A 25312-nucleotide genomic window follows, 5' to 3' on the forward strand; every position below is an offset into this window, starting at 1 on the left:
GCACCTAAACTTTGGAATGATTTACCTATTGAAATTCATTCAACAAGCTCTATATCTAGGGAGGTCGAACATTCTGCCTGCATCTGGGCTCACTGTAACCGGGCATTTAAACAGGAAATGACACAAAATCTGAGTAGAAAAAACTATTACATCATTTCAAAAGTGCACTGACAGTTCAGTGATGTTACTTTTTTAACTTTAGAAGTCAGATATTATTATGCTAATTTGAGTCCATTTATGAATATCTGTGCCTGGGCAAAATCAAAATCAGTGGGGTCATTGTAAAAATTGAACTACATTGAAGTGATTATTACACATTTTATCACAAGAAAAACTCACAGTGAAATGTTTTAGATGTATTATTTATTATACGTTCATATTATTCATATAAAAACATCACAGCTGCCAGAGTTCTGAAAAGAAAGCAGCACTCACTATCTTATTCAAAATAATCCCAGACGCGATTTTGTATTGCTGAAATTAATTGTTATTCAAATTGTAGCCATCCCCTGTCTTGCATTAATCATGATTGTTCAGTTCCGATTTGTCCAAGTTATGCCAGGAAAAAGGCCCTATAAAATGTTTTCTGACATGGCTAGACAGTTAAACCTCGATAGAAGAACAATATTTTATATGTATTTAATTGCCAACGTCTTGTCTACATTGTGCTATAAAGCATTTTAGTTTCACAAATGGGTGTTTTTTGTAATTTTGTGAGGGAAGTGGCTAATTTTCTAACATCGTATCAAACCCTTAGGTGATTTTGACATTTTTTCCACTATTCTCAGTTTTTTACAGATTAAACTGTTTTATCTAATAGACAGCCCCTCATGCAACCCCTTTTCATGTGTCCCTATCAGAAAATGTCAAGTTTTGGCCTGGATATGATATGAATTAGTTGGTAGGCCCTATTATTTGAGGGGAAAAAATTTAACTTGCAAAAAATGTTGCCAATCTGCTGCTGTTGAGAAATTTTTTACATTAAGCGTGTCCATGAATTTGTGGTATGGTCACGTGAATATCCAGTATTACGTGACAGCAACACAATAACTTGCTTTTTAAATGGGGTAGAGCAGTTGTGACACGATAAAACACAATAATAATAATAATAATAATAATCATCATCATCATAATCATCATCATACAATGCATTGCGCTAGATTAAATGTTGGACAGAATCCATTTCTGGACTGCTTTTGTTGCCAAATTTTTGGATGAAGGAATGCTGGAAATAAATTAAATGAAGACTGCCAACTTTAATCCAGCCCCAATACTTTCAGCAAACATTACAACATATTCCAGCTTCAGAAAAGCCTATTGATACATCTATCAATTCATGAGGAAATCAGAAAAAGATTATACTCTTTCATAAAGTGCCCAAAAATGTCAACACAATTTCAACAATCCAAGCAACTTATTTAAAAATGTTAATAGCATACTATTCACATTACCTTCCTCCCATACACAAAATATTTAGGCCTAATATTTAAGATTTACAGTACTGTGCAAAAGTCTTAGGCACCCTCGATTTTAAAATATAGTACATAGTATATATTTGGTCTTAGATGTTTATTTTTTGTTTTCTGCATTAGTGTGTCAGTAGAAAAGAGCAAATTTGAGATTTCCAAACATGAATTTTCCAAAAAATGAAATTTTACAGATACATTTTTGTATTTTGTTAAATAAAGTACTATTTTAAGTAATAGACTACTTTTCAGATAAAGACTTGATCAAGGTTCTCTGGGATTACCTGGAGAGTGGAGAGCCAGAAGCAAGCGAAACAGCCAAAATCTGCAGAAGAACTGTGGCAAGTTCTCCAAAATGCTTGGAACAACCTACCAGCCGATTTTCTTATAAAACTGCCGGACAGTGTAAGAGAATTGATGTAGTTTTAAAGGCGAAAGGTGGTCACACCAAACATTGATTTTATTTAGTTTTTAACTATTTACTGCTCTTTGCATAATTTTTTTGATATTTATAACCATTCATTTCACTATTTTTGAAAGCATCTTAGCTGTACAGCATTTTTTTACAGGTGCTTAAGACTTTTGCACAGTACTGTATGAATTTTAATTGCATATAAAATTTCCATCCATTTGGATTACACAGTTTTAACATAAACAAACTAATAAACTTAATGTGATGCATATTTGTCAGTCAAATATAAATGAAACAAGTAAGAATGAGATTTATGTAATAGTACTAATAAACCCATTGTGTTTTAAATACACAATAACCAGGTTTATATATTTATGTATTCAATATTAATAAAGCTTATTTGTTTAAAATGCTTAATAACCAGGCCCAGTGGTACAGTATGTGGACTTGTGAGTTGGCTAGAAATATTACAGGCATTTAGAAATGTTTGCTAGTAGTCAGTTGTTAGCAATATTAGTTATGAAAGTCAGGCTTGTCTGATGTGCCATTAACGTTAATATTTTAGCAAATCTAGGTACCTTGTAATATGATTAAAGACAAACATAAACATACTTTATTTATAAACATATGTTAGCAAGCTAATACCTGATAGTTAGCCAACATTAGGTACCTTTGCAAATGTTCCAATTAACTGACCAACTAACAAACCTTTGGAATTGTCTTCTCGTACCAAGCTAGATAAATTGCTAAACTACACGTCATGTGGTGGGAAAAAACTGGTGCCCCTACTTATAATGAAAAATGCACCATTAATATTTAACCCTCATGCAATACCCTACACTTAAGCCTCAACAGCCTACATTACTTGATCCTCTGTGTATGTGGCAGCAATGGATTTCCCTAGGAAAAGGTATTAAGTTCTTGGCATTTGCATTTAATGTCCATTTAGGGTTTTAATGGATTAACATAGGGATTGTCAGACGTGTGTCCACACCACCCACAGCACCAAGAGGAGGTTTAGCAAAGTAATTCTCAACAGAGAACCTGACTGCTCCCCCTTGAAAGATTCCATTATTGGGATGCCATGTATGCCATCCTGTACAGTTTGGTGGGGCAGCACTTTTCAAGGTTTCCCACAAAAATAAACACAATGACCAGACTCTCAGCACTTAAAAACATTCATTTATGTAGCTTCTGACCTCATGTCAACAGACAGAATTCACAAAACAACTTTTTTGCATTTTTCCTTCTTCTTCCTGCCAGTTACATCACAAATGCTCCAGGCCCACAGATACATCTCCCCATTGGACATTTAGCTACATCAGGCAGTTAAAACATTGGATACACATGCAAAATGGACGAAGTGCTCCCCCAGCAGCTACTTCACTGGCGCACTAGGTAGCTCGCACTAGGTATGGGACCTTTGTATGACTGACAGGCACAGGTTAAAATCCGCCTTGGACTCTTTTTTGAAGGCAAGTTTTGAACACGTTACATTGGCTTGCTTGCTAGGTAAAAATTGCCTGAAAAATGTTAACTATTGCTTTTGCAACTGTATAATAAAAAACTGTAAAATAAAATACACCCAAAATTTAGACAGTTTTAACATGCTTTCACAATTTTGTCTGAGTTTAATGTTAGCTACCTTGCTAACGATTCAACAGACCGAGTGTATAACAGACTGCTCCAAAATTATTCCCCGAAATCGGAGTTGTGTTTCGGTCTGTTAGGTAACGTTACTGGTTGTTTGGAAACCGGCAAAAGACTTCTTCATGCCTGATATATCGATTTTAGAATGGCTTGTTCTCCGCTGTGCCATTTCTACGCATTACCTACTTTTTAACTTGACTTCTGTAGCTATCCTGCGCCACCACATTTCTAAATTAATGTTAGCTAGCCCTATATCCCTCTTTACATAGCCTACAAACAATTAGGTCTGTCATGTAGGCTACACAATACCACATTAAAAACAATTCCATTTAAAAATATGACAAAGGCTTTAATTTATTTGTCATTCATGGTAAAGGAAAAATGGCTGAATCCATGCCTATGTTTTTTTAAATTTTCAAATATGTGTTTGCATGTATTTGTGTGCATGTTGCTAATAGCCTACATCTATAGCATTACTATTGTCACTTAGTCATAAGAAACAGTAAAAAAATTCACGATAACTTAAGAAAAACATTTTTAACGTGCAAACGTTATTTCGTGTGGTTATTTCTGTGGCGAACCCTGAAAAGTGGCAAACTCTCGGTGTTATATGGGTATGGGGCATGCCGCCCCACCAAGGCGTAACTTGGCGGGATGGCATACTTGCCATCCAAATTGCTGGTGCTGTGTGATCACTGCCAGTGTCTTTTTTTCAGGCAAGATCTGCTTTACAGTCCAGGTAATTGGCATTTCACTGTACATTTACTTATCAGTGAGATATCAATGTGTTTCCCCTTTGATTACTTGAGAGTATATTGCTACTTTTTGTCTGATATTACACTGGCTTCAGGGTGTGTTAGCTATTGATCGCATAGCTAGCTAGTTTAATAGATCAGGCAAACTAGCTCATTGGCAGTATAAACTTGCTAGCCAGCTAATGTTAGCTTTGTGCATAATCATCAATGCTGTTCTGAATATACTGCAGCTGAAGGCCTTGTTCCCTTTTAGGTGCTATTAATCTGAATGAAGCGTTCAGCCTCAGCCAAATAATCAATTCAGCTACCGTTCCCTGATATGATTACACTGATGTCCAAAACAACAGGGAGATCATATAAAACTGACTGAGCATCATATAAACGGGAAACATTGCAATTAATTAGCTCTGATAATATTATTAACTTATGTATCATATTCACTTAACAGACTAGCTATGATAACAGTTGAAAATTGCGCAATGAAAATGAATTAAATAAATATAAATTAAATATAAACTGATATGAAAGAACATATTGGCCTATTTCTTTGCAAATTAATTCATTTTTTAACAAATAGAAATTACAATACAAAAAATTTGTAATAACATTTCATTTAATTCTGTACTCTCGGGTTGGGCCAATGTAAAAATTTTCAGAGCGGTTTGATATTAAGCCAAATACCGGACCGAACTAGTAATACCGAATTTTACCACGTAACTCAGCCACTCCCGAGTGGAACATAATTAGAGCCCATGAATGAGATTGTAGCGGCAACACAATCAGGACAACTGAGTGACACATCGTGTTTTTATTTCTCACAACAACCATTCAACTTAACTTTTCTTCTTCTAAAGTTTAACATCAAAATAATAAATAAAATAAGACTTCGTCCTCGTAAAACTTAAGAAAATATCAAAATGTTATCCATAAACAAATAGGCCTCAGTAAATAACAAAATACAACAGCATAAATAGACATCGGCCTAGTGCAGAAACTGTTTATAAAGAGCAAAAATATCAAATTGTTATCTATAAGAAAGAAAATAGGCCTCAATAAACAACAATTTACAACGGCATAAATCGGTAGCCTACTCAAACAGTGCAATCAGAATGGAAAATGTAAACGAACTGTAAACATCAACATAGAAAGTATCAGTCAAAACTAAATGTCCGGCTGAGGCCAAGTGCAACATGAGAAATGCTTTAGGCCTACACCTTGTAGCCCACACGTTATGTTCAAATAGGAAAACTGTTTCGCATAACAAATATTAAAATATAGCTGCAAGCGGCGATTCTGGGGTTCAAGCCAACACAGACCGTTAGAAGGTGAAAGCTGCAATAAGAACTAGTCAGAATCAGAGTAATTGTAATAATCAAGTCCATTTATAAATATAAGGAATTTGACTTGACACAATATGTTCATTGTCAATGAATGAATGAAAAGGTTTAATTGCACAACAAACTAACAGTAGCATAGGACAATCATCATCATGTCATACAAGAACTATATGAAATAGTCATCATATCATACAAGAACTAAATACATTTTTAAAAATGACGGTTTGATTGTGCATGCATGAAAACTATTTAATGTGATAGGTATTGGTTTTGGGAAAAGGGAGCCTTCAACACACTTATAATTAATGATTATATTTCTGTTTGTAATTGTTATTTATTTTACTGGTACACTCGAGGTGCCACATAATACCAGGATATACCCATATATACTCATTCGAGCTAAATCCAGTTCCAATTTACATTCTTGAATGGTCATTTTTAGATGTGAAGCACCTTTATGACCGGCAATGTCACTCAGTCAGTAATTCAGTCAGTTAATTAATGGTTCTTGAGGCAAATTTGTAGAGTGAGAATAGATGGATGTCTGTAGCAAGTTTTGTTTAAATCGGACTCACGGCGTAGGAGTTATGACCTTCAACATTTGCCAGTAGACTGGTGGCGCCCCCTATTGGGCGATTTCAAAATAGTTTTACACACGTGGTTCAACAGTGTTATGAAACATATCCTGCAAGTTTTGTAATGGTTGGACAAACGATTTTTGATTTATAGTCTGATTTGGGTTATGCCGCGCCCATTTTTTATATTTGTAGCGCCCCATAGTGGTCGATTTTAATGAAGTTTTCAGGGTATGTTTTAGGTACTTATGTGGACATATCCTGCAAGTTTTGATTGGCCCAATGATTGTCGACTTTGGTCTATTCATGTGCTGAGCCACGCCCTTTCGAAGTTCATTGGTCAATATCTTCAAAACGCCATAAGATATCAACAGGCTTTTCATAACATTTGATAAGCTAGTAGCCAGTAATGATCCACGGCAAATTTGGTAGCAATCGGACCTACAGTTTAGGAGGAGATGTGTTTTGTGTTTGTGAAATGTGTTTTTCATGCGGACTTTAGTGGTTCTTGAGGCAAATCTGTAGTGACGATAGATGGATGTCTGTAGCAAGTTTCGTGTAAATCGGACTCACGGCGTAGGAGTTATGACTTTTCAAAGTTCAAAATTTTGACCTTTAATTATAGCACCCCCATCAGGCCGATTGGGGTCATATTTCTTGGGTAGCACTTGCACACAACTTCCAATCAATGGGCAGAATTTAATGTCTCTACCATTTACCATCTCACAGGAATTTACGCAAACATTTCTGAAGAAGATTAATAATAAACCAGCACAAAAGCAAAAACAATAGGGTTTCAGCCCTTCGGGCTTGAACCCCTAATAAAAATAACACTGCAAACTGTGCAAAGATACAAAATAATGCCATTTAAAGCCTGCATAGGTTTAGTCTAGGCTTTCTCAGGGTGTTAATCCTCTACAAATTCTTGGCCAGAAACACCAGCATGTCTACTTTTGCTGGCTTCAGAAGGGACCTTTGAGGCGTAACAACATTCCCCGCTGTGCTAAGCACTCTCTCTGATGGAGTGCTTGTTCCACCCACCTTTGATTTTTTGATCTCCTAGTTGCCGGCCTCGGCACTAAATTGCGCACGGCCTGTAAATCTTTTTTTTTTGCACTCAGACACTAGTGGCTGAACAAACAACAAACATAATATGTTAATCACGTTGTCATATTGTTTATTACTAATGCAATACAAGTTGGATTTAGTGCCGTCGGCACAGGTTGCTGATGTAGGCTACTTTTTAATTTGCCAGAACGTCTCATAATGACAAATGCCGGTTCAGTCGATTTGCATAAAATCAAACCGGTTTAAGCTCGTACACCGGACCGGACCGGCAAAACCGGAAACTGACCCAACCCTACTGTATTCATTCACTCATGCTTTTATTTATTGAAATAGATCATTAAACACAAAAGGTCAGAATCCCAACAGAAAAGCAGGTGTCTTAAGCCGGGCACCCACCGCACGCGTATCGACCGCGAGCGCACTACGCGCGTAACTGAAGCGTAGTTGAAGTACTGTTATTACAACGGCAGCGGGCGACGTCGTCTCCACCAGATGCGAACGCGTCGCGTACCGGCTGCGAAGCTCGCGCGACACAAGCGAACTGAAGCGTAGTTTTTCGCTTCTGTTCTATTTTTTCGGCTTGTCGCGCGTCACGTTGGCCTGTTTATACACAGAAATATGCTCTAAAATGCTAGGTATACATGCTCTGATTTATATTTCATTCTTATATTACTGGGGGTGTGTCCCTAGTTACCTCCCAGATATTTTTTAAGCAGCTAAAAAAATACAAGCCTTTTCGTTTTGTAAAAATAAATAAATAACTGGAACCTGGGGGAAAGGCAAACTTAGTTTCGCTGTCTTATTTTCCGGAGGGGGTGGGGTAAATTTGAAAATACACCACAGAAAGACGTAGGCTATTGAGTGACGTAAAGGGAATGCACCGAGCAGCGGTTTGTTAGCTCGAGTATTGGAAGATAGTTTTTAACCAACCATTGCTCAGCCTATTTGACTTCTCCGATGTCTTCGTTCGCCGTGCTTTCAAAAAGGGCTTGTTAATAAAAATCAGATAATCCACAGAGCTTTAAAAAAATCAGATTATTTAGTGGTCTTGCCGATGAAAATGCACCTATTTTATAATGAAGTTGTAAGCAAGCCTTTATTGCACTTGTATTTCAAAGCTTCCGGTGTTCATGGCGTTGTGGTGTTCATATCCCTTCAAGATTAAAACTGTTACTGACTTTTTCATGATTAGCTGATTTTACTAAATCTGATCCTATAAATGTTTTGACGTGAATGGCAAGACAACACGGGAATTCCCAATGGTTGATTACGGATTATTTATTATTATTATGATCATTACATATTCTTCATGAAATTGGCACGCTTGTTAACCAAGCAAATAAATTAATACAGTTTGAGATTGATTGTTATGCAGGCTACGTTGCGATTTAAGTTTATGGTACTTCTTGAAAGCGTTTACTTTCTCACGTATTTACGACGTAAAAGCCCACTGCAGACTGCGAGAGCTACTAGGAATATATAGCTTTTACGCAAGCCTTTGCGCGACACAAACGGAACCAGTGGAGACACCCTACGCGTCGCGCCGTGCTGCTTCGCCGTGCTGCTTACGCGACGCATACGCGACGCGTGCGGTGGGTGCCCGGCGTTAGAATTTATATTTTAAAAATAGCGGTCTTTTGGCAGGGGGTGGGGCGGGGAGATTAGTGTGGAAGAAGTCTGGAGAAAGTCTGTGAAGGTTGTGAAGGGCAAGTGGGTACATCCACTGTAATTATGTACTTATGAATGTTTGTCATGTGATAAAGGAGAAAACACACCACTGAAGTCTCCTCCCAATGATATATAGAGTAATGAAAATAATTTTATAGATAGCATGTGCTGTTGCTATTTACTGCCTGGATTTTCACTTCAAGAGATAATATAGAATAGTGGTAAATGACTGTATTTACATGGCATGGCATTGATTTTCTATCACTCCAATGGCAATCCAGCTGAAGCAATGTGAGGAACAATATCAGTTTACCCTCCTCGAATCCTGACCTAAACAGTTAAAATTCACATTAGATTACCTGTCTTTGGAAAGATTAGGATAAGGTTGAGAGATTTTGCACTCATACTGCTCTGATCATTTATATTATGAGCCATCAGAGGTGTAGCAGTAAGTTTGACACTGGGGGAACACATGTACTCCCCAGCCCCCACCCCTGCCTGCATCCATAATAAATATTATAGGGGCGACATAGCTCAGGAGGTAAGACCGGTTGTCTGGCAGTCGGAGGGTTGCCGGTTCAAACCCCGCCCTGGGCATGTCGAAGTGTCCTTGAGCAAGACACCTAATCCCTAACCCCCTAACTGCTCTGGCGAATGAGAGGCATCAATTGTAAAGCGCTTTGGATAAAAGCGCTATATAAATGCAGTCCATTTACCATTTACCAAATATTATCAGGTATGAACCATCTTTCTCATCCATTCTCACCTACAAGAGCTGGCATTGTTGTTCCTTTATTGTTCTGTTTGTATGTGAGATATCTCCTGGTCAGTAATAGACTAACACCCTCAAGAGGGCAAAAGAATGAAAGTATCATGTTTAATCAACTTAATGAAACCATATTTAACCCTTTAATATTGAAATATGTAAATGAAATACATCACCAACATTCTGTTTTTAGACACATAATTAAGTGCATACATAATAAATGTGCAATAAATATGTCTTACACAGTGTGTGGAGTGCAGATGAGGCATGTCAACTGAACAAGGTTGAAGAGCTACTCTACATCTCAACACCACCTCCCCTCCACCTCTCTACCCAGCCAAACCCTCTACTGACACATCTATAAAATCAAAACATATTTATTTACATTATGTATTGTGTGGGCTAATATGACAGAGAAAGACAGAAAAATAAGATAGATAGTTTGTCCTCAAGAGGAAATTATTTTCAGTTACAACAGAAAACAAGCCATCATCCCTTTGCAAATTTCAGCTGAAGCCACCAAGCAAAAGCAATTGCACAGTTCCCTATATTGAATAAGCCCCACAAATCTTGTTTTTTGCTTCGCTGTATCTGTGCCATTGCAGCTAGCAAGCAACAAATCACAAATCTGATCCCAAACCACAGGCTCTTTAGCCATACCCACCTCTTCCCAAACAGAAAAGAGCACCACGCCCAGAAACATCCCAAACTCATTTTAGAATTACAAACACAGGTAAAGGTGCACAAATTAGGCGAAGCTTGATACAGTCAGAGATTGGCCTGTCTGGAAGAGCACAGGATGGACTGCTCTGAATAAAAATGCAAAAAATGTTGCAACACAAATGTGATTTGGGTTTGGATTGTGGCTGTGGGATGGTGTCCACACTTATTAAAAGAAAAGGGGCTGTCGAACATACTTCAGAAAACTTCCCTTCAGCTCTGTCCTCCAAAAAACTGCATTTTTAAGAAACCGAAAAAATGTACTCTTTCCAAACAAGTTTTCACAAGCACGAAGAACTTCAAGAAAAATGCATGTACCATGTGTGCTGTATGCATTTTTTTTTTAACTTTGTCCTTTTCTAATTACCAGGCATTTCCCCCCCACTAAATTCCCCCTTTTTCATCTATGCAACCATGCATTACTCTGGCTTTCCAACACTTTCTGTTTTTGAATTTACCTTTTGTTGTTGGTGATGTTGCTAATAGTGATGGCAATAACAATAGTGATAGTTAATATTATTATTATTCATAATAATAATAATAATAATAGTGCTGATAATAATAATAACAACAATAATAATAATTATGATGATTTCTTTGTATGCTGTCTTGACATCTGGGGGGTGGGGGGGGGGGTGGGTGTGCTCAACAGTAGGACATGGGGGGCTGTGAGGAGTGACTGTTCTGATTGGGGAGCGGCTGGGGGTTTCGGCAGGCTTCGTTGGCGGCTTTGTCGCTTTGGTAGAGTGCGCATGTGCGCTGCGGCCAAGCCTTAGGGTGATTGGCAGGTGCTGTTGGCCGCCTTGGGGCGCTGCTGCGGTGCGTGTGTGTCCTTTGTTGGAGTGGTGGGGTTCTCTGGGCCTCCTGGTTGTTGTCTGGTTGGGGTGGACACTCCTTGTGGTACTGGCTGCAGTCAAACACTCTATTCGAACATGGCCAAATGTTTTGCTCTATTGCTTTTCAAGGCTGGGGTGGAGGGAGGGACCAGGGGATTGCACCTATCGTCGCAATGACCACAGACCTACTTTTGGGGGGGTACGTGAGATGTAACGCAACCTTTTATGTTTCACCTCAGGAGTTGGGTAGTTCTATATGCTTGTCTGTGTTTGAATTAGGGTTTTTGTCCCTGTGTTTAAATGGTTATTTTACTGTATGTGTATATTTGTCTGTGTCTCTGTGTTTGTCTTTGTCTGGGTGTTCGAATCAGTGTTTGTTCTGCTTTTGTGGCTATGACAGGTTGGGTTGGGGGGCCCTTTTTTCATATCGTACTATCTGCGTCTTTGTGCTGGGGGGGGGGGGGGGGGCATGGGAAGATACAGGACCTCTTTAATAACTGTACATTACTGATGACAATCTTGCTCTTGAATCTACTTGTTCATTAACTTGTTCTTCTGTTCTTATTTTTAATATCATGAACAATATCTACATCAATCTAAGATTGATGTCGTGGAATGTACAGGGCCTCAATATACCACATACACGGACTAGCTGACTGGACCTACGTCATCGTAAAAAGATTGACCTGGCCATGATACAAGAGACACATCTCCTTCTGAAAGATATTTTTAGAATAGCTAATAAGAACTACCATGGTCTGGCCTCCTCATCCTTCATTAAACAAGTGCGAATCCGCAACAGCTACGACCGCACATGTGCATGCATCCATGTGTGCATGCATCCACGCACACACCCTCACACAAACACGTGACCTCTTCTTTGGTTCATGACCAACCTTTCCACAAAATCTTGTGCAAATCTGTGAATCCATTCGGGAGTTATGAGCCTTTATGTGACGGCCACGCCCCCTCTTGGTCAATTGGCCTTGGAAGTTACTCAGCTCTAGCTTCGGTCATGACCACCGTTCATGCCAAATTTCAGCCTCCTGGGGCAAAAACTGTGACCGCTGCAGGGTGGGACACTTTTTGTGGACCAACCAACTGACTGACAGACAGAGCTATAGAGCTGCAGTCGCAGCTAAAAAATCCAAAGGTGTGATGATCATTGGGAATTGTAAACTGCAACTTTCCATTCTTCGTACAGGGGTAGATGCAGACTGCAGAATAACTTTTGTTAAAACATTATTGTTTTCCAAGAAAGTTGCATTTGTTTCAGTTTATGGACCTAACTGCCAGTAGCCATACCACCATGCACACTGCTCCTGCCGTATGGCTGAAGCTAAGCAAGTGTGGGCTTATATCGGTAGCATGGTGCCCCCTAGAGGAGAATACGGTACATCCCCACAGACTAGAGGACCTGATATTCTCTAATATTCCTCTTAAGCACTGTAAACTAAAATTCAGCCTTACCATTTCACATTTGATCTCTCTTTGAGGTCCTATCGGGGGTTGGGTGGGGGTGGGAAGGATACCATACCTGTCTGTTTGCTTTGCCTGCTTTGCTTGATTTCAGTGCCGATTTTGTCGTTTTTTTTCTGGTTTTTTTTTTGTCAGTCTTATTGTCTTCGTCATCATTTAACAGTATAAAATAAAAACATTTGATCATAAAAAAAAAGAAAAGTCCTTTTTCACGGTCAGCCTGTTCTCAGCCACTTACCACATGTTTGGTGAGAATTCCGTAACAGCCATCTTCACGCCACCCTGTCTCCTTCTCTCTGAGCTGCACCATGCCTTAAGAAGCAGTCTGGTCATCATCACAATCATAGACAGGTGTGGTTTGTGCGATTTTCCCCAGTGCTGCATGGGGGTGACCTTTCCTTAATGCTGAAGTAGTCAAGCATGTCACTGGGGAAATACCTGTCTCTGATTATGTGGCCTAATGGGCAGCGCCAGTGATATGCTCAAAGATCTGTAAAGCGCTGACTTGTGGTCAGGGCAACACATAGCCTACACCTCCCCTCAGCTATACACCTCGTCAGGGAGCGAATGAGCACAGGCAGTGCCCTTGTCTAGACAGTATTGGCATTCCTGTGGTGCTGTCCTGTTCGGGAGAAATCACTGTAACTGGAGAAACTCTGAATAGTGTGAAATGGTAACTATGATCTGCTGGTCTAAAAGAATGTGTATCTGTCTTTTCCCAATCTTTCTTAGTCCAGTGTTGATGGTGCTTGGCTCACTGGAGTCTTTTCTTCTGGTTAACAGCATGTAGCTTTTTCGCAGATACACACCCTTTCACCGATTCACTGTAGTCAGGGAAGTGTAGCCACGGCAAGGCACTTCAGTCTTCCTGGTGCCAGGAAGTCTATAGGCCTATAAAGTCCAGTAAATTCTATGATATTGTAAAAAGATTCCATTATATGTGTAGACTAGAGGTCATCTTGTATTGTAAGCTACACCTGCATTTGCAACTTGCTACAAAGAATAAATTGTGACAAACATTAAGAGATGCAGTAATAATCTATAGGCCAAAAGCACAGAACATAGGCTATATATGTGACCCATGCCTATTATAATTATTTGTAAAGATGTAAAAAAAAAAACCTAATAATTATTAATCTTTTGGCAAGTGTGTGGACACCTTACATCCAGCATCTCATCCAAAATTATGGCCATTAATACGGAGTTGATCCACCCTTTGCTACTATAACAACCTCCACTCTTCTGGGAAGGCTTTATACTAGATGTTGGATCAATGCAGCAGGAATTTGCTTCCATTGAACCAGAACAGCATTAATGAGGTCGAGCACTGATTTGGTGATTAGGCTTGGCTCGGAGTTGGCTATCTAGTTGATCTCAAAGGTGTTAGATGGGGATGAGGTGAGGGCTCTGTGCAGGCCAGTCAAGTTCTTCCACACCATTCTCGAAAAAGCCATTTCTGTATGGACCTCATTGTGTGCCCAGGGGTATTGACATGCGGAAACATTAAAGGGCCTTCCCCAAACTGTTGGGGAAGCACAGAACCGTCTAGAATGTAACCGTGAATGTGCTGTAGCATTAAGATTTGCCGCTACTGGAAATAAGGGGCCTAGCCCAAACTATGAAAAGCAGCCCCAGACTAAGGGGTGCCCAGATACTTTTGGTCATATAGTGCATCTCCTCTACACAACCCTTTAAGGTGTAGAGGCCAGCTCAGACCAAAAGTATCCCATATTTTAGGACCCATATTTTCCCTGATCTCCTGCTGATTGGCGAGAAAACTTTACCTATAATGCTGACATATGTTGTGTTCTAAACTCACCACCTGCGATTAAACAAGATGAATGACCTGCAACGGCAAGCTCCAGCATCAGATGTTCAGAGATGGAGTAGTTTACACTGCTGAAATTCCTCTCTGCAACATTCTAAAATGGTTTTCTTTCATCGTGACTATTTGGTCCGAATGGGTCTGAAAATCATAAATATGTGTTTAGAATGTTGTTAAATGGACATTCTCATGCTGATGCAACAATCTCTACTGGCAACTGAAAGCAATGGAGTTCAAAAACAGCAACTTAGAATTTAGAAAAATCATTCCAAGAAACCTACTCTTCAAAGGGTTAAAACCTAGTGCAGTAGGTCATATTGTGGTGCTTGGTCTTTGAATTGCCACATGCCCAGTGGAATGTAGACTTGTGAGTTGGCAAGAAATGTTGAATGGTAATCAGTTGTTAGAAATAGTAGTTTGGAAAGTCAAGCTTGTTTGATGTGCCATTAACATTACTTTTTAGTAGGTACATTTAATATAATATGATTAAAAACAAACATATAAACATATTTATAAACGTGTTAGCTGCTTGAAATGTGAGCTAGCTTGTGCTTGCTAGAACCTGTTGCACTAGCCTGCTAGTTAGCCAGTATTAGGTACCTTTGCAAACTTTACAATCAACTGACGGACTAACAAACCTTTAAAATTGTCATCTTCTTGCAAGATAGATAAATTGCTAAACTGCAGGTCATGGGGTGGTAAAAAAAACTGGTGGCCCTCGTTTTAAAGCAGCCTTTAATGAAAAATACAGCATTCACATTTAACCCTCATGCAATACCCTGCACTTAAGCCTCAACAGTCTACTTGATCCTCTGTGTATGTGGCAGCAATGGATTTCCCTAGGAAAAGGTATTAAGTTCTTGGCATTTGCATTCAATGTCCATTTAGGGTTTTACTTGGATTAACATAGGGATTGTCAGATGTGTATCCACACAGCCCACAGCACCAATACAAGGTTTAGTTATGTAATTCTCTGACAACCTGACTGCTCCCCCTTTAAAGAGTCCATTATTTTACATGCCCAGTATGAGCTCTCGCTATAATGTTAGGGAAACCACCATGAAATTATACTGAGATCCATTTAAAGTTCTGTAACCCACAAGCAACTACTACTTTCAGCTTTTTATGCAACATCAGTATAAGCCATCAGGTATGAACTTATAGCTGCAGATATTAGAAACTTTAGTTAGCACTCTTGTCATCACTGATTAATCTTATAAGCAGTGGTGTAGTATTAAAAAAGCTGGATAAACTCTGCATGCATTTCAGTCGTGACTATTTTATGGTGGTGGCTATTTTGGGTATTTATATGTCATATATATGAGGAATAAACCACAATGGCTGTCCCCTTATTGGAAAATAATATGCAACGTTTATTCCTCTTATACAACAGGTTAACAACAATGACTATATACAGTGCCTATGGAAAGTATTCAGACCCCTTCACTTTTTCCACATTTTGTTACATTACAGCCTTATTCGAAAATTGATTAAATTAATTTTTATTCTCATTAATCTACACACAATACTCCATAATGACAAAGCAAAAACAGGTTTTTAGAAATTTTTGCAAATTTATTGAAAATAAAAAACTGAAATATGACATTTGAAGTAAAACTTCATAGTGCTAGGCTAAATATTTTCTGCGTAAATGAGCTAAATCCAAAAACTGTTACATTCAAACCAACTCTCTCCTATGTCTGTAATAAGTTATTAATTTTGAATGTATTCAAGATAAATTGCCCGTAGTCTCTTCTGTCAGCATCTAGTTCCTTGTTTATCAAATAGGGGAAATAAACATTTATTGAAATTATGGATTTATTGGAATTGTTTTTTCATTTACCTTTGCTAATAATGCTCAGCACATTTGTACTGGGATAAATGGAATTGAAATGGCATGGAAAATACTCAAATATTCAAATGTTTTCTTTTCTTTGTCTTTAATTATAGCCCATTTCTCTGTTATTTCTCAAATTTTTGTCTCTGCCTTTTAAAATTTTTTTTTACAGTAATTCCACATTTTGCAACATGTGTAATCGTGTATCCTGTTTCTTGGTTTTATTTAGCTTTTATTCTTGTCCTCAAATGCGCGTTTTATATTATGAATCTGATGAAAAACACGTTTTCAACGTAGAAGAATGCCAAGTTACTCACACATACAAAGCACTGTCTATAAGTCATTCATTCAAATCTAGGCCTGCCAATAAAAGTATTGATATAAATATTGTATCAAGTTACATGCAACAATATTGTCTATCGTAGCTCAGACAAATTAAACAAGCTGTATTCCAAAGCAATGCTACCCAAATGTTTCCTAAAGAAATTCAAGTAGCTTAAAGTAACAATCTCGAAGATCTCCATTTCATTGTCTTTGGCAGTGCCTATGGCGATAAACGGTAATTGCAGGTGTGTTTTTGGACCTCACTTCCCAGAGATCCAAACAATGTCGCCTGTGTGACGTCAGTCAGTTGGCACCTGGGCCATGCCTCCATAACAATTCGAGGTCACCAGTACACATGAAAGCGAAAAGGGAATGATGTCTTCTGAGGCGGTAACTATAACACTTACTATTTACTGAATGAAAAATGGTTATTATAAAAGTAACGTTATGTACATATTCATTGTCTAACATTAGGCTAACTTATTCAGATCATTATAATATATTGATGAACTTGATGGCAATGTAAATAACAGTAACATTAGTTAGCTACATTGCAATGTTACAAGGTAGTGTTGAATTCGACAGACGGTTTGCGAGGTCGATACTGGTTGGTAACATTAGCTAGCGTTTTTTCTAATTGTTAGCTGACATTAGATAATGTTAATTACATTAGCTAGCAAGCTAATTCGTAATTCTTCAAGGACGTAATTCTTTTGACTAATCGGACGCAGCCATATTGTTTTTGGGCTTGGAGCATTTGTGATGATGTAATCAGGCGGGAAAAAGAAGAATGAAAAAACGCAAAATCCCATAAATTTGGGATTTTATTGTGCGGACGTGTGAAGTTGTTTGTGAATTCTGTCTGTTGATATGAGGTCAGAAGGTAGAGAAATTAATGTTTTAAGGGCAGAGAGTCTGTGGTCATTGTGGTTATTTCTGCATCAAACCCTGAAAAATGGCAAACTCTGTGCTGTATAGGTATGGGGCATTCTGCCACGCCAAGGTGGACCAGCCATCCCAATGAGGACCTGCTGCCTTATTTGTCTTTAGATTATGTAATTTAACCAGTACTACACCCTCTATCTCAATATCTGCTTAGACGTTCTGTGTAATGAATATGCCTTGTAGTCTATTATTAACCTCTTTAGTAAAACTCTTAACAAAACAACTATTTAATTTGTATTTTACAACTATTTGTATAAAGCAATGCTCCTTCTTCATTTCTGATGCTCCTGATATCCTCCTTCACTTTCCTTTTCCTGCTGCAGTATTGAAAGAAATGTTTAGGATTACTTTTTGCATCTTGGGAAATTTTCCTTTCAAAGAGCGTCTTGGCTTCTCGTAGTTCTTTTTTAACCTTGGCATGCATATTACAATATTCAGCTTTATTACTTTCAGTGCTGTCATTTTTATATATCTTACATAGTCATTTTTTTTTCTCAAAATCTCCCATATGGGTTTGTTCATCCACTAGGAAGACTGCTTCTTCAACTTACTTTTAGAACCCTTTAGAACCTGTCCCACTTTTCATTCACAGTCTTGCAGTCAAGAAGTTGTGCCCAGTCAATATTACTTAAATTAGCTTGCATCTTGTTAAAATTTGCTTGTCTAAAATTTTAAATTCTGGCCATAGAGAAGGCCTTGTTGATTTGCCAAAATACATCAAAACTAACTGCAGAATGATTGCTAGTCCCAAGTTGCTCGATTACATTTATGCTACAAATTCTATCGGGATCATTACATAGCACCAGATCTAGAATTGATTTCCCTATTTTAGGCTGACTGACATACGGTGTCAAAAAAGGCCATTTATAACATCTAAAAATTCATCAATGCGCAATTAATAGTGGGGTCACTGAAGTCACCCATAATAATAGTCCCACCTTCCTGACAAGCGTGTTTTATGTTTCAAAAGAGCCTTGAATTCACAATACTGTCTGAAGCTGGCAGCCAGTAACACGGCTACCGTGAGGTCCTTTCCATGTTCTCCTGTGAGCTTAATCCAAATATCCTCACTAGGCATGAGTCTTTCAATTTCTGGAATTTTCTGTGTATAAAAGTTTTATTTTACATAGTGAGCTACACCCCCACCTCTCCTACTGGATCAATCCTTCCTAATGAGTTTCTACCCCTCTATATTATATTGAGGGGTAGAAACCCCATCCTCCTCCCCAAGCCATGTCTCTGTAATCCCAACTATGTCATAGTCCTCAAGTTGTCAAAATTGATTTTTTATACTTCTAGCATTTAAACAAAGACATTTCAGATTATTACTTCCACACATCCTCTCCTGTACCCTCACCCCCCGTCATCCCAAGCCACCCTTACTAAAATTCCACTTTGAGAAGATTTCATTGGTGTTCACAGTATTATAGGAAGCATTGACAGCTTCCTTCCAGGCAGTCTGCACCTCCCTACCTTTTTCACTCTCTGACATCTCTGCCCCCCCAAGTCCCTAGTTTAAATAGTCCTGTGCTACCCTAAGCAAATGCTGGCCCAGTGCAGCAGTTCCTCTCCAGCACAGATGGAGCCCATTTTGCTTGCACAGGTCACCCCTGTCCAAAACGAAATCCCACTGCCCCATAAACCTGTACCCCTCTTTCCTATTCCAGGTTTGTAGCCATGTGTTATACCTCCAAATGTCACAGTATAAGAAAAAACTTGCTGTCTGGTAAGTGTATGAATCCGGCCGCAGCACCCCATCCATGAGGCACTGGAAAGTAGCAGGTGACCCAAACAGCCCGAATGGAAGTGTGACAAATTGGTATGATCCATACGAGTGGAAAAAGACGTTTTTTCCATAGACTGTGACGACAAGGGAATCTGCCAGTAGCCCTTGGTTAAATCCAGCGTTGTGAAAAAACGAGCAGTGCCCAACCGGTCCAGGTGATCGTCAACCCTAGGCATAGGATATGCATCACCTTGCGATAACCACAGCCTTTACTCTAAGCTTTCCCCCCTGTGTCGAATTTCCACTGGCCCCACTGGGTAATCGTGAATATCTCCATGCACACACCTTATTAACACCCACGATGCTTACTCAATGCCTCAGGCCGAACCAAGCTTTGATAAATAATGGTTTGTTTACACCCTGAATCCAACAAAGCCTGGCGTGTACGCCCTTGGATTCATACCGGTATCCGGTACATCTCCTCCTGACCAGGGGAGGGTGCTGGCGAACCAGCGACCCACACCACTTGCCCCACCTCCATCAGGGGACAGTCCCTGTGGAAGTAGCTGGGCAGCCCACAATGCCAGCACTCCTGCCCAGGCACTTGAGTAGGTCTCTGGGTAGCCGGCGCTGAAACCACTGAAACCAGGGACTGTGGGGGAACACGGAAGTGTCTGTGGGGAGAGGAGCAGAGTACGGTTCCCCTGCTACTGACGAGGGCCTCCCTGGTGGCCTTCTCCTTAGTGCCGGAACTGGATGAGAAGACAGGGTTCTCTCAGGTCGGGCCCAGGTAGTGAGCGAGGTTGGAGGGCGCTGAGGTGATCCTTTGCCAGAGCAACGGCAGCATCCAGCGAGGTTGGCCTATGGCAGCACACCTATTCAGCAGTGGCTTTCAGCAGGCTTAGCACAAAATGCTCAAGCGTCACCTGCTCAACAACCTCCACCGCCGAGTGCACTGCGGGCTGATTAGCGGCGTCTCGGAGCTGCTGAGCCAGAGCAAAGTGGTGGTTCTTGAGGACGTCAGCAGGCTGTGCGTTGCTTTTTGAGCCTCCCCAACTAGAAGGGGAAGCAAATGCACAGCCCCCTCCTCTGTAGGCCACCCACAGTCAACCGCTGTCTGATTCGTTTCATGGCTATCGAATCAGATAAACAGAGTACATAGCCGTAGCCTTAACTTCCATGTCATTTGTGGAATAGACGGCCATGCAGAAGATTACAGCATTTTCAATTCGTTCTACCACGTTAAGCGCACGCATGCTTTGTAGGCTACATGGCGAGTGGACGTCCGCCAGCAAACCGGACTCCAGGGACTAAGCTAACGAGACAGAGAGTAAGAAACACCTACGTTGGAAACACATCTTTGCATGCAGAGTTTACATGTCACCTTCTTGGGGTCGTCCTTTACACGCTCAAAATGATCACACACGTTGGATGATTTCCTGTCCGACAGAGTCTAATAATTTTTTAACGACAAGGCACAGCTCCCGAATAGAGTTTAAGGGTTTTTTTTTTCCTGCGACTAACCAACCAATGAAAACTTGGTAGACTAAGACTTTTCTCATCGACTAACCACACAGTTCTCGGTTCAGACGCACACAGGCTTTATTGTGCAAATGGTCTTGCGAGGATCTACATCTTACCTCATTTTAAAATTACGCTTTTTTTATTTTGGAGGTCCTAATGACCCACTTGCTACATATATGAAAAATCGAAAATATATAAATACACTATACAAAGCCAAAAAAGGGAAGTGTAAAAATATACCCCAAATAGTAATTTGTAATTTGCATTAAAAATGGACACGGCGGTCTGGACGATAATAGAATTATAGGACTTCGGAAACCTTAGGTTTTTTCAGCTGGAATTATTATTTGCATGCCCAATAAAAATCACAGACATGGTCATTTTGGGTATGAATCATAATGGTAAAAATTATTGTACCTTACCTTCCCTAGTGAAACTGAACCCATCTGGTCAAGGCTTTTGTTTAACATCAGCACATCAATAGTGAGTTTCCAACAGGAATTGGAGGGCTAAGATCTTCAAAACAATCCTGCTGGAATCTGATAATGTGTGAAGCTGCATGACTCCCAGTCTTTGCAGAATATTAAGATGTGTGCACCTCTAGGACTAAAAACCCATGATTTAGCACATATAGTTAAAAATTGTCGGAGTGTGTCAGACTTTAGTTGGCTAGAAGTCGTCTAGTGAATGGGAAGCATTAATGATAAAGGTCTGTTGCTGTTCCCTCATTCGTAAACTGTTAACTTGGAATTTAAACCGTGCTTTTTTTGTTGCATGATATATAATTGTTGTATTGTTGTATAATTATACAGGCCCAATTCATTGTAGCATATCCATTTCCAGTTAAGAACTTTCCCCTTCTGACATACCTGAGCATTACATCATAATTAAGACAATTTTGCTGAAGATGTACTTACAGAGTTATTATCAATAATATATATTTGACATTATTTGAACAAATACGCATTTTACATTTAAAAATGAAAATAAAATTTTTGGGTCAATGTCACGGCCCTACCAGGCAGGTCCCTAAGTTGAAGACATGGTCAGTATATGTACAGAATATATACTGAATATGTACAGTGGGCTCCAGAATTGTTGGCAACCTTAATAAAAATGAAGAAAAAATAAATATAAAATAATAAATGACACAGATATATATATGTTATGTTCAAGCATATGGGAAAACGATATACTTTTATTTCAATACATTTACTCTCATGCTTCAATGTTTTTTTATTAAGTAATCTATTTTTTTCTGAAAACCATAGGTGCCATAATTATTGGCACCCCTAACAATTATTGTAAGTAAAATCAAACAAAATGAAATTGGCAATACAATTTTACTTAATTTAGTTCATCTCAGTCTAAAGGAACTATATTGTGTCATTCCATCACTTCCAGTTTCACTAGAGAATAAAAATTAGCTAAACAAGCATACAACATCCCTTTATCATTGGCATCATCCCTTTATCATCGGCATCATCACCCTTTATCATGGCACGAAGACAGCCCTTACTGAGCACAATAAACAAAACCAAGAATCTGGAGCTTGCCAAACCTCATTGGAATTATGACTGGAAGAGAGTGCTATTGTCAGATGAGACCAAAATTGAACGTTTTGGTCATACACACCATCGACATGTTTGGCGGCAAAAGAGGAATGCATACAGGAGAAGCACCTCATACCTATGGTCAAATATAGAGGTGGGTCATTGATGTTTTGGAGATGTTTTGCTGGCAGTGGTCCCGGGGCACTATTTTAGATCAATGGCACAATGAATTCCACAAAGTACAATGAAATTCTGACAGAAAATGTGGTTGTCTCTGCTAAGAAGCTAGGACTTGGTCATAGGTAGATTGTCCAGCAGGACAATGACTCCAAGCATACATCAAAATCTAAACAGAAATGCTTAAGTGAAATCAACATCTATGTTTTCCAAAGGCCATCTCAGTCTCCAGACTCAAATTCCATCAAAAAACTGTGGTCTGAACTGAAGAAGGGGGGTCCATAAACGCAAACCCAAAGATATCAATGATTCTGAAAAGTTCTACATGGAGCAGTGGTCAAAAATCCCTCCAAATGTGTTCTCTAAACTTATCACAAATTAAGGAAAAGACTCATTGCTGTCATCTTTGCCAGGGGTGTTTTCACAAAGTATTAAACCAGGGATGCCAATAATTGTGGAACCTGTTTTTTGGGGAAATATTTTTTATATTTAATATTAAAAAATGTAAGACTTTGGTTGATTCCAATGAATCATTAATCAAGCACACTACCTTACACATGTTGGAAAATAAAGCTTATGTCAATAACTTTTTTTAGCATTTTTTGTGCATGTTTATCAAGGGTGCCAATAATTCTGGAGTCCACTGTATATGTAAAGTTGGTGCCTACCATCATAAAGTCTCTCATGTTACTTATGCAGCTTGGACCCCAGGAATTGCTGCATGCAACTATATTTTCTTTTTGCTTTTATTTCTTGTGTGATATCCGTGACTAAAATAAGTTGAAATGACTCACACGTCTTTCTCCCACAGTGTGAACCAACCAATGGACAGGGCTTTCGACTGGGACAGTATAGCTGCCACTGCAAAAAGGGGTACTACAGCCCAACAACAGCCTCTCAGGACACATGTAAGTCCTTTGCAAATCCGCATGGTTAAAATGGATTATATGGACTGAAATCAGTGTCAAAAGTTAAATATAAATACAACCTTTTGAATGAATCGTTCATATTCCCAAAGTATACTAATGATTTCATCATATGTATTTCTATTCATTTCTAATAATTTCTATTCATATTTCACAGTTTTGCAATCTGTCTAATTTTTTATTTAAAAAAATTATGTTATCCTATTTCAGTCAGATTCATTCTTCAAATTCAAGTCAGGTATTCAGAACTTGCACATTCAAGCACTTCTGTCTATGATCCACTGCTGGTAAAGGATTTAACCCCACAGTCATGTAGGACAGTTAAAAATTCAGTGGAGAACAATGTCAATAAACTGTCCGATTGTAGTCCGCATTACCTGCTACAGTAAGTGAAGGCACTTGTTTACCATCTCAAGGTAAACAAAGAAGGTACTAGAAAATTCAGACGTGACCGCCCCTTTTTTTCAACTGGCAATGTGGCACCTTACGTCTTTACGCTATATAGAGATGTTAGATGTTGTATAAAATGCTTGTTTTTTGTTTTATTGCTAAATGTTTTTTCAAATTGTACTTTGAGTATTTTTTTTAACTCAAGTATGATATTTGAGTACTTTTACCAACACTGATGCTGAGTCATAATTGTTTTCAGGTGATTATTTGTTAAAAAAGGGTGAATTATATTGTGTGACAATTTTGAAGAAAAATGGCAACCCAGAAATAGGCCTGTAAAACTCACGTCTATAAGAGGGAGCTTACCATTGAAGGAATCTAAATCACAGGCAAAATACAACTTACCCAATGGTTGTCTGAAACTTGATTTACCATTGTTATGTTCCTTATGATGAACATATTGTGAAAAAGTTTCTCCCTTATGACATATTTCGGTGCATTTGTAGTCTGCATGACTGAGAAGGCAGAGAGCTAACTAGTCAGCGTGTAATAACGCACAACATAAAAGTCCACTGTGATGAGAGGTCATCTCAATTATATATATATAAAAAATTGGTTGCATTCATCTAAGAAATGTGATCCCATGATGGAAGCAGCGTAAAGTGCGGGAATAAAAAATATATTTTGTCATATTACAATGTTAATACACTAGGCTGCTGGGTGGTTCATTCAGTTAAGGCACCACGCTCTGGTGCATAGATGACTCCGTTGGATGAAATCTGGACCATGCCAGTGCCGACTGTACAGTAACTCCATAGAGAAAAGCGCAATTTGTGGTTGCATCTCTCTATTGACCCCCCCCCCCCCCCCCTTCTCCCCAGTCAACCGGGTGCCTGTATGTCAAAGGTCTTCCTCAGTGTGTAAACCATGTGTTTCGGTGGAGTCGCGACTGTCCACACTCTCCCGAATTGGCTCAGGGGTTTGCGCATGTACGTGGTTGCAGATAATTGGACATTCCAAACTATGGTAGGATTTGGACATGCTCAGCCCCATTTTGGGTGACAGAATCCTTTGAGGTGGCAGAATAATCAGCAGACCGATTAGCACCTTCCTAGTTTGATTGGCTGTGAGTTTCAGTACACCTCATCCATAAATAAACGCACAAAGCCTTTGTTTATTGAGGATACTCACATTTGAAAATAATTGGAAATCAATCCCAAAATGCTATTACAGCTCTGAATAATTTAGCTGCGGGTAGTGTCATGGACACAGAAGAATTTGAAAAGGAGACTAACAAAATTCGAAACTTTAACTGCAAATGCCGACAGAGGTGAAAGGAAAATTCACAGCAAC

General features: G+C 39.1%; 1 protein-coding gene across 3 annotated transcripts in view; it reads left to right on the forward strand.

The window, feature by feature from the left end:
- The window catches only part of gpr179 (G protein-coupled receptor 179), a 170863-nt gene that overhangs the window by 48052 nt on the left and 97499 nt on the right, over positions 1-25312 (forward strand). For 2 of the 3 annotated variants that reach the window (XM_064321447.1, XM_064321448.1), the window contains exon 4: positions 23455-23551. In XM_064321447.1, the coding sequence (XP_064177517.1) occupies positions 23455-23551 (97 nt within the window). Of the gene's footprint in view, positions 1-16918; positions 17109-23454; positions 23552-25312 lie in introns of those variants that run through there. The other variant, XM_064321450.1, reaches the window with a different exon arrangement.

Source organism: Anguilla rostrata, chromosome 2 (genome assembly GCF_018555375.3).
Source record: "Anguilla rostrata isolate EN2019 chromosome 2, ASM1855537v3, whole genome shotgun sequence".
In the NCBI taxonomy this organism is placed as follows: domain Eukaryota; kingdom Metazoa; phylum Chordata; class Actinopteri; order Anguilliformes; family Anguillidae; genus Anguilla; species Anguilla rostrata.